This window comes from Oncorhynchus mykiss, chromosome 20 (genome assembly GCF_013265735.2).
Source record: "Oncorhynchus mykiss isolate Arlee chromosome 20, USDA_OmykA_1.1, whole genome shotgun sequence".
NCBI classification, from domain to species: Eukaryota; Metazoa; Chordata; class Actinopteri; order Salmoniformes; family Salmonidae; genus Oncorhynchus; species Oncorhynchus mykiss.
Window position 1 is genome coordinate 46,413,168 of NC_048584.1, and position 15,027 is coordinate 46,428,194.

A 15,027-nucleotide genomic window follows, 5' to 3' on the forward strand; every position below is an offset into this window, starting at 1 on the left:
CCGATGTGTGGACATTTTTTAATCAGTAAAATCAACCTAGTTGGCTGGTTTGCTACTCTAGCCAGGTAACGTTAGATAACATGACCTACTTATGGGCATGTGGCAGCAGTGTGTAGGAGGGAGGGTCCAAGGTGGCAGCAGTGTGTAGGAGGGAGGGTCCAAGGTGGCAGCAGTGTGTAGGAGGGAGGGTCCAAGGTGGCAGCAGTGTGTAGGAGGGAGGGTCCAAGGTGTGAGAAAGCTATATTTATTTGTCAGCTAGCAGCACTGATACACTACAAAACAGGATCAATGAGTTAACTAGGTAACTTTCATAGCTAAACAACCATCAATAACTATGGATTTTTCTGATTTAATTAAGAGAAACTTATGTATTTGGTTGAGTCAATTAGACTATGCCAATTGATTGCACAGTTAATTTAAAGGTTAAATAAAAATGTCAGAATATTTAGGCAAGTTAGGTGTCTAACTCATTGATGCTGCTTTGACACAGACTTTTAGCCAGCTAGATTTTGAAACTCAAATCTTAGCTAGCAGCTATCTGGCTAGATCGTATATTTCTCACAATCATGCTTGCTAGATAGCTGAGGAACCATGTTATTTCCTGAAATCAGTCGGTAGTCGTGCTTTAGCAGGTGACCTGTGGTAGGGGTCTTTCTCCATGAGGTCATCTGGAAATAGAAGGGTGTATTAGTCCTCAGAGGGTTTATTTATGAGCGCTGTTTAAGGTCAGAGGTGGTTGGAACAGCGGAAACACTGGTTGAGAGCGGATCAGAGCTACAGATGTGATTCTCCACTACCCTTACAGGATAGGTTCATTTTCAACCAACTTTAACTTGGCAACGCTATCTTCCTTCTCAAACGTATCTTCTAAAATGTCTGTGTCCAGTTTCAGGTTGCTTCTTTGGAATTTAGAAAATGTTGTTATTGTTTTTTGCTCCATGAATGAATTCAGCAATGTGTAAGCTGCCCCCTTGTTTATATTACATCTTCTCTCAAGACTTTCTGTAATAGTGACAAGATACTCGATTGACCATGACGTTTTTTAAAACCAAAAATCGTACAATTCCACATCAATTCACAATGCAGAATAATGATTCTGTTATGTATGTTTGACCTCTAGGGTTGGAAAATGAAATCATGTCTACCTCAAGCCTTCAGACAGAACGCAGTAACAGTCACATGTCAATAGTGACATATGACAACTTTTCAGAGGATTAAAAACAGTGCTGCATCAGGTCTTTTTCAGACAGAATTCTGCTCTTGTGTAAAATGTTCTGTAGGGTTTCCTTGATGACAACAATTGCCGCTGCTGTGTTTTCTATACATTTTTTTTAAAAGTTATGATGGCTAGATGTGTTTTATTTCTACTAAATGTCTTGGTAAGTCACGGTATTTAAGTACTTTTTTTAGGAGAGTGGTCTGTGTGCAGTCAAGCAGGCTGCACGCAGCAGCTCAATATTATTTGATTGACAGTTCTGGATGCCTAGTGATGGACTTTACTTGATGTCACATGTCAGTTAAATCACTAGAGAATATTTTTTTTTTGTCGGCATTTAAAGAACGTAGTGTAGCCAACACTAAGAGACAGACATGCCGTAGCCGAGGCGCTTTCAAGGGGCCACATTCCATTATTATGTCTGAAAAGCGTGAGAGAAAACGTAGGGTATGCTCCTCTGGCCCGAAGACATCAGTGCCATGAATAGGCTAGGATATTCTACACTCAACAGACCAGACTGAACAGACACGGGCACCATTCGTGAAGAGACCTGGCACCATTAGTGAAGAGCACGAGGCCAGTGCGAGGGAGAGGAAGGCAGAAGCCTGCTCATGTTTTGGTAATCTGCATCTCGCAATGTTTTGCATGCCTTGCAAATTCACTAAGTAGCCTAAAGTTGGCCTCTTCTTCCCCTCTGGTTTTATTTGAGTTATACAACTTCCCCTAGGCCTTTATACCCTGTCGGCTGTAACTTCCCCTAGGCCTTTATACTAGAGGTCGACCGATTATGATTTTTCAACACCGATACCGATTATTGGAGGACCGAAAAAGCCGATAACGATTAATCAGCCAATTTTTATTTATTTAATTATTTTATGTATTTGTAATAATGACAATTACAACAATACTGAATGAACACTTATTTTAATATAATGCATCAATAAAATCAATTTAGCCTCAAGTAAATAATTAAACATGCTCAATTTGGTTTAAATAATGCAAAAACAAAGTGTTGGAGAAGAAAGTAAAAGTGCAGTATGTACTATGTTAGATAGCTAATGTTTCAGTTCATTGCTCAGAACATGAGAACATATGATAGCTGGTGGTTCCTTTTAATATGAGTCTTCAATATTCCCAGGTAAGAAGTTTTAGGTTGTAGTTATTATATGAATTATAGGACTATTTCCCTCTATACCATTTTTATTTAATTAACCGTTGACTATTGGGTGTTCTTATAGTCACTTTAGTATTGCCAGTGTAACAGAATAGCTTCCGTCCTTCTCCTCGCTCCTCCCTGGGCTTGAATCAGCAACACAACGACAACAGCCACCACATCGAAGCAGCGTTACCCATGCAGAGCAAGGGAAACAACCACCCCAAGGCTCAGAGCGAGTAGCGCGCGCTAACTAGCCAGCCATTTCACTTCGGTTACACCAGCCTCATCTCGGGAGTTGATAGGCTTGAAGTCATAAACAGCGCAATGCTTGATGCACAATGAAGAGCTGCTGGCAAAACGCACGAGAGTGCTGTTTGAATGTTTACGCACCTGCTTCTGCCTACCACCGCTCAGTCAGATACTTAGATACTCGTATGCTCAGTCAGATTATATGCAACTCAGGACTTGCTAGATAATATCTAGTAATATCATCAACCATGTGTAGTTAACTAGTGATTATGATTGTTTTTTATAAGATAAGTTTAATGCTAGCTAGCAACTTACCTTGGCTTACTGCATTTGCGTAACAGGCAGTCAGTCTCCTTGTGGAGTGCAACGAGAGAGAGGCAGGTCGTTATTGCGTTGGACTAGTTCACTGTAAAGGTTGCAAGATTGGTTCCCCGAGCTGACAAGGTGAATATCTGTCATTCTGCCCCTGAACGAGGCAGTTAACCCACCGTTTCTAGGCCGAATGTGTTCTTAACTGACTTGCCAAGTTAAATAAAGATTAAATAAAGGTGTAAAAAAAGAAGGGGAAAAAATCGGCAAATCGGAGCCCAAAAATACTGATTTCCGATTGATATGAAAACTTGAAATCGGCCCTAATTAATCGGCCATTCCGATTAATCGGTCGACTTCTACTTTATACCCTGTCGGCTATAACTTCCCCTAGGCCTTTATAGACTGTCGGCTAGAACGCTGAAAATGTTTTGTGATAACTGCCTGAAAACGGTTATGGAATTTTTCTTAACGTTAAAGATCCCAACTGCGTTTAAAGTTTTAACATTAAAACGTTCACACCCCTAGTAGAAGTCCTCAATGTCCATGTTAAAATGGGTTAAATCCATGATGTGTCCTCTCTCTATAACAACATTGATATCAAGTCGGGTTTTTTTTCAAAGTTTTGCTGAAATGCCACTTATGAGTGCATTCGTAACAACTTCTATTAGATCAAATAGTCCAGCAAGGAGCATATTAGAAATTAAATAATTTTGTTGACCACACAATCTCATTGACCTCCATACACAAATTCTTCATTTTGTATGCTTATTTTTCATGGGCAGAGTAAAACCTCTCGCTTCGCGTCTTCCTCTGACTTCTTTCATTGATTGAGACAGGTGATTGTTATCATGACGTGGCACTTTGGGGTGGACCAACCTGTCTCGATCAAAGATTTGAAATCGACCAAACAGCACTGTTGGATTACTTCAGGGAGCGTTTTCAGAGCATTTTCTAAATTCAAACAAACCACCTGCAACTGGACACAGACATTATATATACCCATCTTCTTGAGACATGCAATTGAGATGTCTACCGTCTTAAACATTTTGAAGACATGTCAATGCTATGTCTTGAGACATTTTAGGAATGTTGGACTTTTTGAAATTCATGGAACATTCTTCAGTCAACTCGCAGTTGATGCAAGAAATGACAATCTGTCAAACCTGGAGTATTTACAAACTGTATTTTTTTCTACTTGAGGTAAGCAAGCAAAGCATTTTAATTATGGTCTTTTCTGTGTAGTTTTATTAAATAGACTACATCTAAATGTTACATAGAAATAAAATATAGACAGTTGCAGTTGGAAGTTTACACTCAGGTTGGAGTCATTAAATCTCATTTTTCAACCACTCCACAAATGTCTTGTTAACAAACTATAATTTTGGCAAGTTGGGAAGGACATCTACTTTGTGCATGACACAAGTAATGTTTCCAACAATTAGTTACAGACTGATTATTTCACTTATAATTCACTGTATCACAATTCCAGTGGGTCAGAAGTTTACATGCACTAAGTTGACACTGCCTTTAAACAGCTTGGACAATTCCAGAAAATGATGTCATGGCTTTAGAAGCTTCTGATGGGCTAATTGACATCATTTGAGTCAATTGGAGGTGAACCTGTGGATGTATTTCAAGGCCTACCTTCAAACTCAGTGGCTCTTTGCTTGACATCATGGGAAAATCAGAAGAAATCAGCCAAGACCTCAGAAAAACATTGTGGACCTCCACAAGTCTGGTTGATCCTTGGGACCAATTTACAAATGCCTGAAGGTACCACTTCCATCTGGACAAACAACAGTACCCAAGTATAAACACCATGGGACCACGCAGCTGTTATACCACTCAGGAAGGAGATTCGTTCTGTCTCCTCAAGATGAAAGTACTTTGGTGCGAATAGTGCAAATTAATCTCAGAACAACAGCAACTGACCTTGTGAAGATGCTGTAGGAAACAGGTACAAAAGTCCTTAAACACGAGTCCTTTTTCGACATAACCTGAAAGCCGCTCTGCAAGGAAGAAGCCACTGTACCAAAACCGCCATTAAATAAAAGCCAGGCCGCGGTTTGCAACTGCACATGGGGACAAAGATTGTACTTTTTGGAGAAATGTCCTCTGGTCTGATGAAATAAAAATAGAACTGTTTGGCCATAATGACCATTGTTATAGTTGGAGGAAAAAAGGGGGAGACTTGCAAGCTGAAGAACACCATCACAACTGTGAAGCATGGAGGTGGCAGCATCATGTTGTGGGTGTGCTTTGCTGCTGGAGAGACTGGTGCACTTCACAAAATAAATGGCATCATGAGGGAGGAAAAGTATGTGGATATATTGAAGCAACATCTCAAGACATCAGTTAAAGCTTGGTCACAAATGGGGCTTCCAAATGGACAATGACCCCAAGCATACTTCCAAATGTGTGGCAAAATGGCTTAAGGTATAGGGGGCAGCATTTTCCCTTTTGGATAAATAGAGTGCCCAATTTCAACTTCCTGCTACTCATGCCAGGAATATAAGATATGCATATTATTAGTAGATGTGGTTAGAAAACACTGACGTTTCTAAAACTGTTTGAATCATGTCTGTGAGTATAACATAACTTATGTAGCAGGCAAAACCCAGAGGACTAACTGTTCAGATTTTTTATTTTTTTTGCCTCCCGCTTCCACTGGATGTCACCAGTCTTTGGAATTTGGTTGAGGTTATACATTTGTGCAACGAAGAAGAAGCACATCCTGGAACAACGTTACACTATTGAGAGTTGCGCAAGTAAAAAGGAGCATGGTTTGTTTACTTGCTGTATTGAACACAGATAGCCCCGTCTACAACTTGATCGATTATTAACGTTTAAAAATACCTAAAGTTGTATTACAAAAGTAGTTTGAAATATTTTGGCCAAGTTTATAGGCAACTTTTGAAATGTTTTGTAGTGACGTTGTGTTTTTTGGCAGTTTTTTTTCTGGATCAAACGCGTCAAATAAATGGACATTTTGGATATATATGGACGGAATTAATCGAACAAAAGGACCAATTGTGATGTTTAGGGGACATTGGAGTGCCAACAAAAGGAGCTCATCAAAGGTAATGCATGTTTTTTATATTTTATTTCAGCGTTTTGTGTAGCGCCTGCAGGGTTGAAATATGCTACTCTCTTTGTTGACAAGGGACTATCATCAGATAATAGCTTCTAATGCTTTTGCCGAAAAGCTTTTTAAAATCTCAAATGTTGGCTGGATTCACAACGTGTAGCTTTAATTTAGTATCTTACATGTGTGATTTAATAAATGTTTGATTTTTATATTATTTGAATTTGCCGCCCTGCATTTTCCCAGTTTTTTTTCCCAAGTGGGACGCAAGCGTCCCCTATACCATGAGAAGTTAAGGACAACAAAGTCAAGGTATTGGAGTGGCCATCACAAAGCCCTACCTCAATCCTATAGAAAATTTGTGTGCAGAACTGAAAAAGTGTGTGCGAGCCAGGAGGCCTACAAACCTGACTCAGTTACACCAGCTCTGTCAGGAGGAATGGGCCAAAATTCACCCAACTTATTGTGGGAAGCCCGTGGAAGGCTATCTGAAACGTTTGACCCAAGTTAAACAATTTAAAGACAATGCTACCAAATACTAATTGAGTGTATGTAGACTTCTGACCCACTGGAATTGTTATACAGTGTAATTATAAGTGAAATAATCTGTCTAAACAATTCATGGAAAAATTACTTGTCATGCAGTAGATATCCTAACCGACTTGCCAAAACTATAGTTTAACAAGAAATTTGTGGAGTAGTTGGAAAAAAAGGGTTCAACTGTGCGTGTGTGTTTATATAAACAGACAGACCCAGTCAAAAATGTACATCATTCAAGGGTTTTTGTTTACTTTTCGATTTTCAACATTGTAGAATAATTGTGAAGACTTCAGAATTACGAAATTACACACATGGAATCATGTAGTAACCAAGAAAGTGTTAAACTAATCAAACTATTTTTATTTTAGATTCTTCAAAGGAGCTACCCTTTGCCTTGACAGCTTTACACACTCTTGGCACTCTCTCAACCAGCTTCACCTGGAATGCTTTTCCAACTTTTCCAACAGTCATGAAGGAGTTCCCACATGCTGAGTACTTGTTGGCTGCTTTTCCTTCACTCTGCGGTCCAACTCATCCCAAACCATCTCAATTTGGTTGAGGTCGGGGGATTTTGGAGGCCAGGTCATCTGATGCAGCACTCCGTCACTCTCCTTCTTGGTCAAATAGCCCTTACACAGCCTGGAGGTGTGTGTTTGGCCATTGTCCTGCTGAAAAACAAATGATAGTCCCACTAAGCGCAAACCAGATGGGATGGCGTATCGCTGCAGAATGCTGTGTTAGCCATACTGGTTAAGTGTGCCTTGTCACCAACAGAGATCATCGGTTCACCTACTCTGCATCACATAAAGACAGTGGTTGGAACCAAATATCTCCAATTTGGATTCATCAGACCAAAGGACAGCTTTACACCGGTTTAATGCCCAGTGCTCGTGTTTCTTGGCCCAAGCAAGTCTCTTCTTATTGGTGACCGTTAGTAGTGGTTTCTTTGCAGCAATTTGACCATGACCTGATTCACGCAGTCTCCTCTGCGTACCCTTTTTAGCTTACAACATGATTCCATATGTTATTTAATAGTTTACAATGTAGGAAATAGTAAAAATAAAGAAAACCCCTCCAATGAGTAGGTGTCAACTTTTGACTGGTAGTGTGTGTGCGCGCCTAAAATAAATTTGATAAATAGCTGATGCATGTATTGGTCAGGATGCCAACCTCGTGCTGCAGACTGGACTTATGACTGCTGAACTCCAAACATGGATAGTCTGATGCAAGACTGGATGCTTATCTGCTTCTTCCTTTTACATGTGCTTTGATAGTTATTGTGTAATGAACACGTCCTATTTGTCTTTTGACAGGATACGAGGATGGAAGACATCAGCTGTCACCCAGCAAATACAAGAGAGCACTGCATTTCAAAAAGAAACATACAATGTTCCCTTCTTCCCATGAGGACAGTGCTTAACTGATTCATGTCAAACAGGAAGCCCTCGGACGGCAAGGCTTTCTGCTTCAGGTGAGCTATTCAGAATTAAGGTACAATAAAATATCAGGTTAGAGGTGGAATTGTTATTGTTGTGTTTGATACGTACTGACATTGTATTTTCCTGCAGGTTAAGAGCAGCTCTGAGATCGCCCAACAAGATGACTATCTGTCTATAAAGACTTGAAGATAGTAGTTGTTGTTTGGTGCTCTGTTATTCTGGTCAATAAATCTTGATTACTTTGATTTGGTGTGCAATACAATTTGTGGTATGGATTTGTGACTTCTTGTGTGATTTTGATTTGTATTTATAACTAATAAAACATGAAAATAGCTTCTTGTCATAATGAAACACACTTCTACTTGGCATTTTCTGTATTGACTGACCTTCATGTCTTAAAGTAATGATGGACTGTCGTTTCTCTTTGCTAATTTGAGCTGTTCTTGCCATAATATGGACTTGGTCTTTTAACAAATAGGGTGATGTTCTGTATACCACCCCTACCTTATCACAACACAACTGATTGGCTCCAAACACTTTAGGAGGAATGTAAAATTCATTCCACAAATTAACGCTAAATGAGGCACAGCTGTTAATTGAAATGCATTTCAACCAACCAACCAACCATGAAGCTGGTTGAGAAAATGCCAAGAGCGTGCAAAGCTGTAATCAAGGCAAAAGGTGGCTACTTTGAAGAATCTCAAATATAAAAATGAAGTTGATTTGTTTAACACTTATTTGGTTACTACATGATTCCATATGTGTTATTTCATAGTTTTAATGTCTTCACTTTTTCTACAATGTAGAGAATATTAAAAATAAAAACCCTGGATTGAGTAGGTGTGTCCATACTTTTGACTGGTACTGTATCTCAGTACCACAGTGCATTTTGAATGTATTCAGACCCCTACCACATTTTGTTATATTACATTGAAGAAATACGTTCTAAAATGATTTAAATAAATTTACACACAATACCCCATAATGCATGTGCAGACCAGCTGGCTGGAGTGTTTACGGACATCTTCAAATGCAGGATGGCCACCATTGTTCCTGTGCCCAAGAAGGCAAAGATCACTGAACTAAATGACTACCGCCTCGGATCACTCACTTCTGTCATCATGAAGTTAAGGATCATATCAACTCCACCTTACCGGCAACCCTAGACCCATTTCAGTTTGCACACCGTCCCAACACGTCCACAGACGATGCCATCGCCATCACACTGCCCTTTCCCATCTGGACAAGAGGAATACCTATGTAAGAATGCTGTTCATTGACTTTTGCTCAGCATTCAACACCATAGTATTCTCCAAGCTCATCAGTTTGGAGGCTCTGGGTCTCAACCCCACCCTGTGCAACTGGGTTCTGGACTTCCTGACGGGCCACCCCCAGCTGGTGAAGGTACAAAAAACACTTCTCTGATCCTTAACACAGGTGCCCCACAAGGGTGCGTGCTCAGCCCCCTTTCTGTACTCCCTGTTCACCAACGACTACCATACAGTAGTGGGCTTGATTACCAACAATGACGAGACAGCCTGAAGGGAGGTGAGGGCCCTCGGAGTGTGATGTCAGGAAAACAACCTCTCACTCAATGTCAACGAAACAAAGGAGAAGATCATGGACTTCAGGAAACAGCAGATATACAGTGCCTTGCGAAAGTATTCGGCCCCCTTGAACTTTGCGACCTTTTGCCACATTTCAGGCTTCAAACATAAAGATATAAAACTGTATTTTTTTGTGAAGAATCAACAATAAGTGGGACACAATCATGAAGTGGAACGACATTTATTGGATATTTCAAACTTTTTTAACAAATCAAAAACAGAAAAATTGGGCGTGCAAAATTATTCAGCCCCTTTACTTTCAGTGCAGCAAACTCTCTCCAGAAGTTCAGTGAGGATCTCTGAATGATCCAATGTTGACCTAAATGACTAATGATGATAAATACAATCCACCTGTGTGTAATCAAGTCTCCGTATAAATGCACCTGCACTGTGATAGTCTCAGAGGTCCGTTAAAAGCGCAGAGAGCATCATGAAGAACAAGGAACACACCAGGCAGGTCCGAGATACTGTTGTGAAGAAGTTTAAAGCCGGATTTGGATACAAAAAGATTTCCCAAGCTTTAAACATCCCAAGGAGCACTGTGCAAGCGATAATATTGAAATGGAAGGAGTATCAGACCACTGCAAATCTACCAAGACCTGGCCGTCCCTCTAAACTTTCAGCTCATACAAGGAGAAGACTGATCAGAGATGCAGCCAAGAGGCCCATGATCACTCTGGATGAACTGCAGAGATCTACAGCTGAGGTGGGAGACTCTGTCCATAGGACAACAATCAGTCATATATTGCACAAATCTGGCCTTTATGGAAGAGTGGCAAGAAGAAAGCCATTTCTTAAAGATATCCATAAAAAGTGTCGTTTAAAGTTTGCCACAAGCCACCTGGGAGACACACCAAACGTGGAAGAAGGTGCTCTGGTCAGATGAAACCAAAATTGAACTTTTTGGCAACAATGCAAAACGTTATGTTTGGCGTAAAAGCAACACAGCTCATCACCCTGAACACACCATGCCCACTGTCAAACATGGTGGTGGCAGCATCATGGTTTGGGCCTGCTTTTCTTCAGCAGGGACAGGGAAGATGGTTAATATTGATGGGAAGATGGATGGAGCCAAATACAGGACCATTCTGGAAGAAAACCTGATGGAGTCTGCAAAAGACCTGAGACTGGGACGAAGATTTGTCTTCCAACAAGACAATGATCCAAAACATAAAGCAAAATCTACAATGGAATGGTTCAAAAATAAACATATCCAGATGTTAGAATGGCCAAGTCAAAGTCCAGACCTGAATCCAATCGAGAATCTGTGGAAAGAACTGAAAACTGCTGTTCACAAATGCTCTCCATCCAACCTCACTGAGCTTGAGCTGTTTTGCAAGGAGGAATGAGAAAAAATGTCAGTCTCTCGATGTGCAAAACTGATAGAGACATACCCCAAGCGACTTACAGCTGTAATCGCAGCAAAAGGTGGCGCTACAAAGTATTAACTTAAGGGGGCTGAATAATTTTGCACGCCCCATTTCTTCAGTTTTTGATTTGTTAAAAAAGTTTGAAATATCCAATAAATGTCGTTCCACTTCGTGATTGTGTCCCACTTGTTGTTGATTCTTCACAAAAAAATACAGTTTTATATCTTTATGTTTGAAGCCTGAAATGTGGCAAAAGGTCGCAAAGTTCAAGGGGGCCGAATACTTTCGCAAGGCACTGTATGTGTTGTTTAAAAAAAAGATACTTCCGTGTATTGATTTTAAGAAAGGCATTAGTGTTTATGGTTAGGTACATTTGTGCAACGAATGTGCTTTTTTCGCAAATGCTCTTTGGTTAAATCATCACCCGTTTGGCAAAGTTGAAGTAGGCTGTGATTCAATGATAAATTATCAAGCACCGCAATGATTATATGCAACGCAGGACAAGCTAGATAAACTAGTAATATCATCAACCATGTGTAGTTAACTAGTGATTATGTGAAGATTGATTGTTTTTTTTATAAGAGGTTTAATGCTAGCTAGCAACTTAACTTGGCTCCTTGGTAGCCACAAGGTCCTTTTGACACTGCACTCGCGTAACAGGTGGTCAGCCTGCCACGCAGTTTCCTCATGGATTGCAATGTAATCGGCCATAATCGGCATCCAAAAACGCAGATTACTGATTGTTATGTGAAATCGGCCATGCAGATTAATTGGTCGACCTCTAGTCTATATAAGGTCCAACAGTTGACAGTGCATGTCAGAGCAAAATCCAAGCCATGAGGTCAAAGGAAATGTCCGTAGAGCTCCCAGTCTGGATTCTGTCGAGGCACAGATCTGGGGAAGGCTACCAAAACATTTCTGCAGCATTGAAGGTCCCCAAGTACATAGTGGCCTCCATCATTGGTAAATGTAAACCACCAAGACTCTTCCTAGATCTGATCTGTCTTCCGGGCCAACCTGAGCAATCGGGGCAGAAGGGACTTGGTCAGGGAGGTGACAAAGAACCCGATGGTGCCTCTGCCAGAGCTCCAGAGTTCCTCTGTGGAGATGGGAGAACCTTCTAGAAGGACAATCATCTTTACAGTTCTCCACCTATCAGACCTTTATGGTAGAGTGGCCAGATGAAGTCACTCCTCAGTAAAAGGCACATAACAGCCTGCTTGGAGTTTGCCAAAAAGCACCTAAAGGTCTCTCAGACCATGAGAAACAAGATTCTCTGGTGTGATGATACCAAGATTGAACTCTTTGGCCTGAATGCCGAGCCTCACGTCTGGAGGAAACCTGGCGCCATGACTACGGTGAAGCATGGTGGTGGCAGCAGCATGCTGTGGGGATGTTTTGTAGAGACAGGGACTGGGAGACTAGTCAGGATCGAGGGAAAGATGAACGGCGCAAAGTACAGAGAGATCCTTGATGAAAACCTGCTCAGGACCTCAGACTGGGTCGAAGGTTCACCTTCCAACAGGACAATGACCTTAAGCACACAGCCAAGACTATGAGGAGTGGCTTTGGGACAAGTCGCTGAATGTCCTTGAGTGGCCCAGCCAGAACTCGGATCGAACACCTCTGGAGAGACCTGAAAATAGCTGTGCTGCAACTCTCCCCATCCAACCTGACAAAGCTGACAGGATCTGCAGAGAATTTAAAAAAAACCTTTATTTAACTAGGCAAGTCAGTTAAAGAACAAATTCTTATTTACAACGACGGCCTAGGAACAGTGGGTTAACTGCCTTGTTTAGGGGCAGAATGACAGATTTTTACCTTGTCAGCTTGGGGATTCAATCTAGCAACCTTTCGGTTATTGGCCCAACCCTCTAACCACTAGACTACCTGCCGCCCCGAAAAGAATGGGAGAAACTCCCCAAATACAGGTCTTACCCAAGAAGACTCAAGGCTGTAATCTCTGCCAAAGGGTCTGAATACTTATGTAAATGTGATATTTCATTATTGTGTGTAGTTTGATGAGGGGGAAAAAACGTTTTAATCCATTTTAGAATAAGGCTGTAACCTAACAAAATGTGGAAAAAGTCAAGGGGTCTGAATGCACTATAATATATTTAATCAGATGGGGGCTCCCTTGTCTCGCGGGGGGTGATTGCTCCGTCACTGCTTATAACTAACTATATGTTAACTATCTAAGATTTGTCAAATAAATTATATTCAGCTCAGGGCTCCAACTATGTATTAGGTTTTCTAACTTGCTAGCTAAGCAGCTAGATGTCAAGATCAAGCTTCTTGGTTACAGCAGAGACAATCAATCCCCTCTTGGATCGAGATCCATGCTGCCTAAATTGTTTTGTGTGAACCCCCCCCGCCCCAAAATACCGGCCCTTTGTGCACTTCCGTTAATACCAAACAACTCTATATGGTAGAGAAACATTATGACATTATGAAAATATAGATACCGCCCAACCCTAATGACCACCTCCTAAAATACCCTCCAATCAGAGATAATGCAGGCCCTGAGGAGCCTGAGTTCCCCTCTGTCTGCATGCTGCCTCCTCCTCAGTGTCCTTTTCTGTTAGAGCCTAACCGTTTCCTTACATATCTGATCTCCTATACATCTAATCTGTCCTTCTACTCTGACCTCTCTGATCTCTCCTTCTACTCTGATCTCTCCTTCTACTCTGACCTCTTTCTGAACTCTCCTACTCCTCTGACCTCTGTCTGATCTCTCCTTCTACTCTGACCTCTCTGATCTCTCCTTCTACTCTGATCTCTCCTTCTACTCTGACCTCTTTCTGACCTCTCCTACTCCTCTGACCTCTCTGATCTCTCCTTCTACTCTGACCTCTTTCTGACCTCTCCTACTCCTCTGACCTCTCTCTGATCTCTCCTACTACTTTGACCTCTGTCTGATCTCTCCTACTCCTCCGACCTCTCCTACTACTCTGACCTCTGTCTGATCTCTCCTACTCCTCTGACCTCTCCTACTAATCTGACCTCTGTCTGACCTCTACTACTACTCTGACCTCTGTCTGATCTCTCCTACTACTCTGACCTCTCCTACTACTCTGACCTCTGTCTGATCTCTCCTACTACTCTGACCTTTCTCTGATCTCTCCTACTACTCTGATCTCTCCTACTACTCTGACATCTCTCTGATTTCTCCTACTTCTCTGACCTCTGTCTTTGTGTTTCTTTCTTTCCCCAGGTCTGTTTGAGGGTGAATGGGGTGACAGCAGAAGAGAGGGTAATGGACTAGTACAGGGTGACAGGCTGCCAGGGAGCCGAGAGGAGGACGGGTGAAGAGTGGTGCTATTAGAGCTTTAGCTGCTAGCGGAACGCTGTTAGTGTGGGATGTTACGCTGGACGACCCACCTGGAAGGAGGGCCGCGGAGGGTGAACCATGCTGCTGTCTCCGTGGGACACAAGGTGTTCTCCTTCGGAGGGTACTGCTCTGGAGAGGACTACGAGACGCTGAGACAGATAGATGTACACATCTTTAACACAGGTAGGTTACTATTGTAGACTTTCTAAAGAACTGGTATGACTGTCTAGGGCTACATCAGTGCGACTGTGGATAATGTGTGTATGGGGACTGAGGAGCACTAGGATACACTGACACAGATAGATGTAAATGTCTTCAACACAGGTAGGTTGACGGAAATGGTACTGTGAAGGAAGTAGTTCAGGAAGCTATATTGAAACCAGTTAATCTTCATGTATGATTTCTGACATTACTGTCTTCTCTTGACCTAAATCACTAACACATTTTATCCTGAGGTTTTCCTTTACCAGTTGATATGTCTCCCTAAATCACTACCACTCTGGTCAGCTTAACGTGTGTATGTCCTATACCTGTTTATGTCTCCTAAATCACTACCACTCTGGTCAGTTTAACATGTGTATGTCCTATACCTGTTGATATGTCTCCCTAAATCAAATCAAATCAAATGTATTTATATAGCCCTTCGTACATCAGCTGATATCTCAAAGTGCTGTACAGAAACCCAGCCTAAAACCCCAAACAGCAAGCAATGCAGGTGTAGA

At 41.5% G+C, this 15,027-nt stretch overlaps 1 protein-coding gene across 4 annotated transcripts in view; it reads left to right on the forward strand.

Moving 5' to 3' along the window:
* The window catches only part of LOC110499530 (kelch domain-containing protein 3), an 82,987-nt gene that overhangs the window by 656 nt on the left and 67,304 nt on the right, over window positions 1-15,027 (forward strand). For all 4 annotated transcript variants that reach the window (XM_036956450.1, XM_036956452.1, XM_036956451.1 and 1 more), the window contains exon 2: window positions 14,189-14,488. In XM_036956450.1, the coding sequence (XP_036812345.1) occupies window positions 14,335-14,488 (154 nt within the window). In that variant the 5' untranslated portion in view covers window positions 14,189-14,334. The remainder of the gene's footprint in view (window positions 1-14,188; window positions 14,489-15,027) is intronic.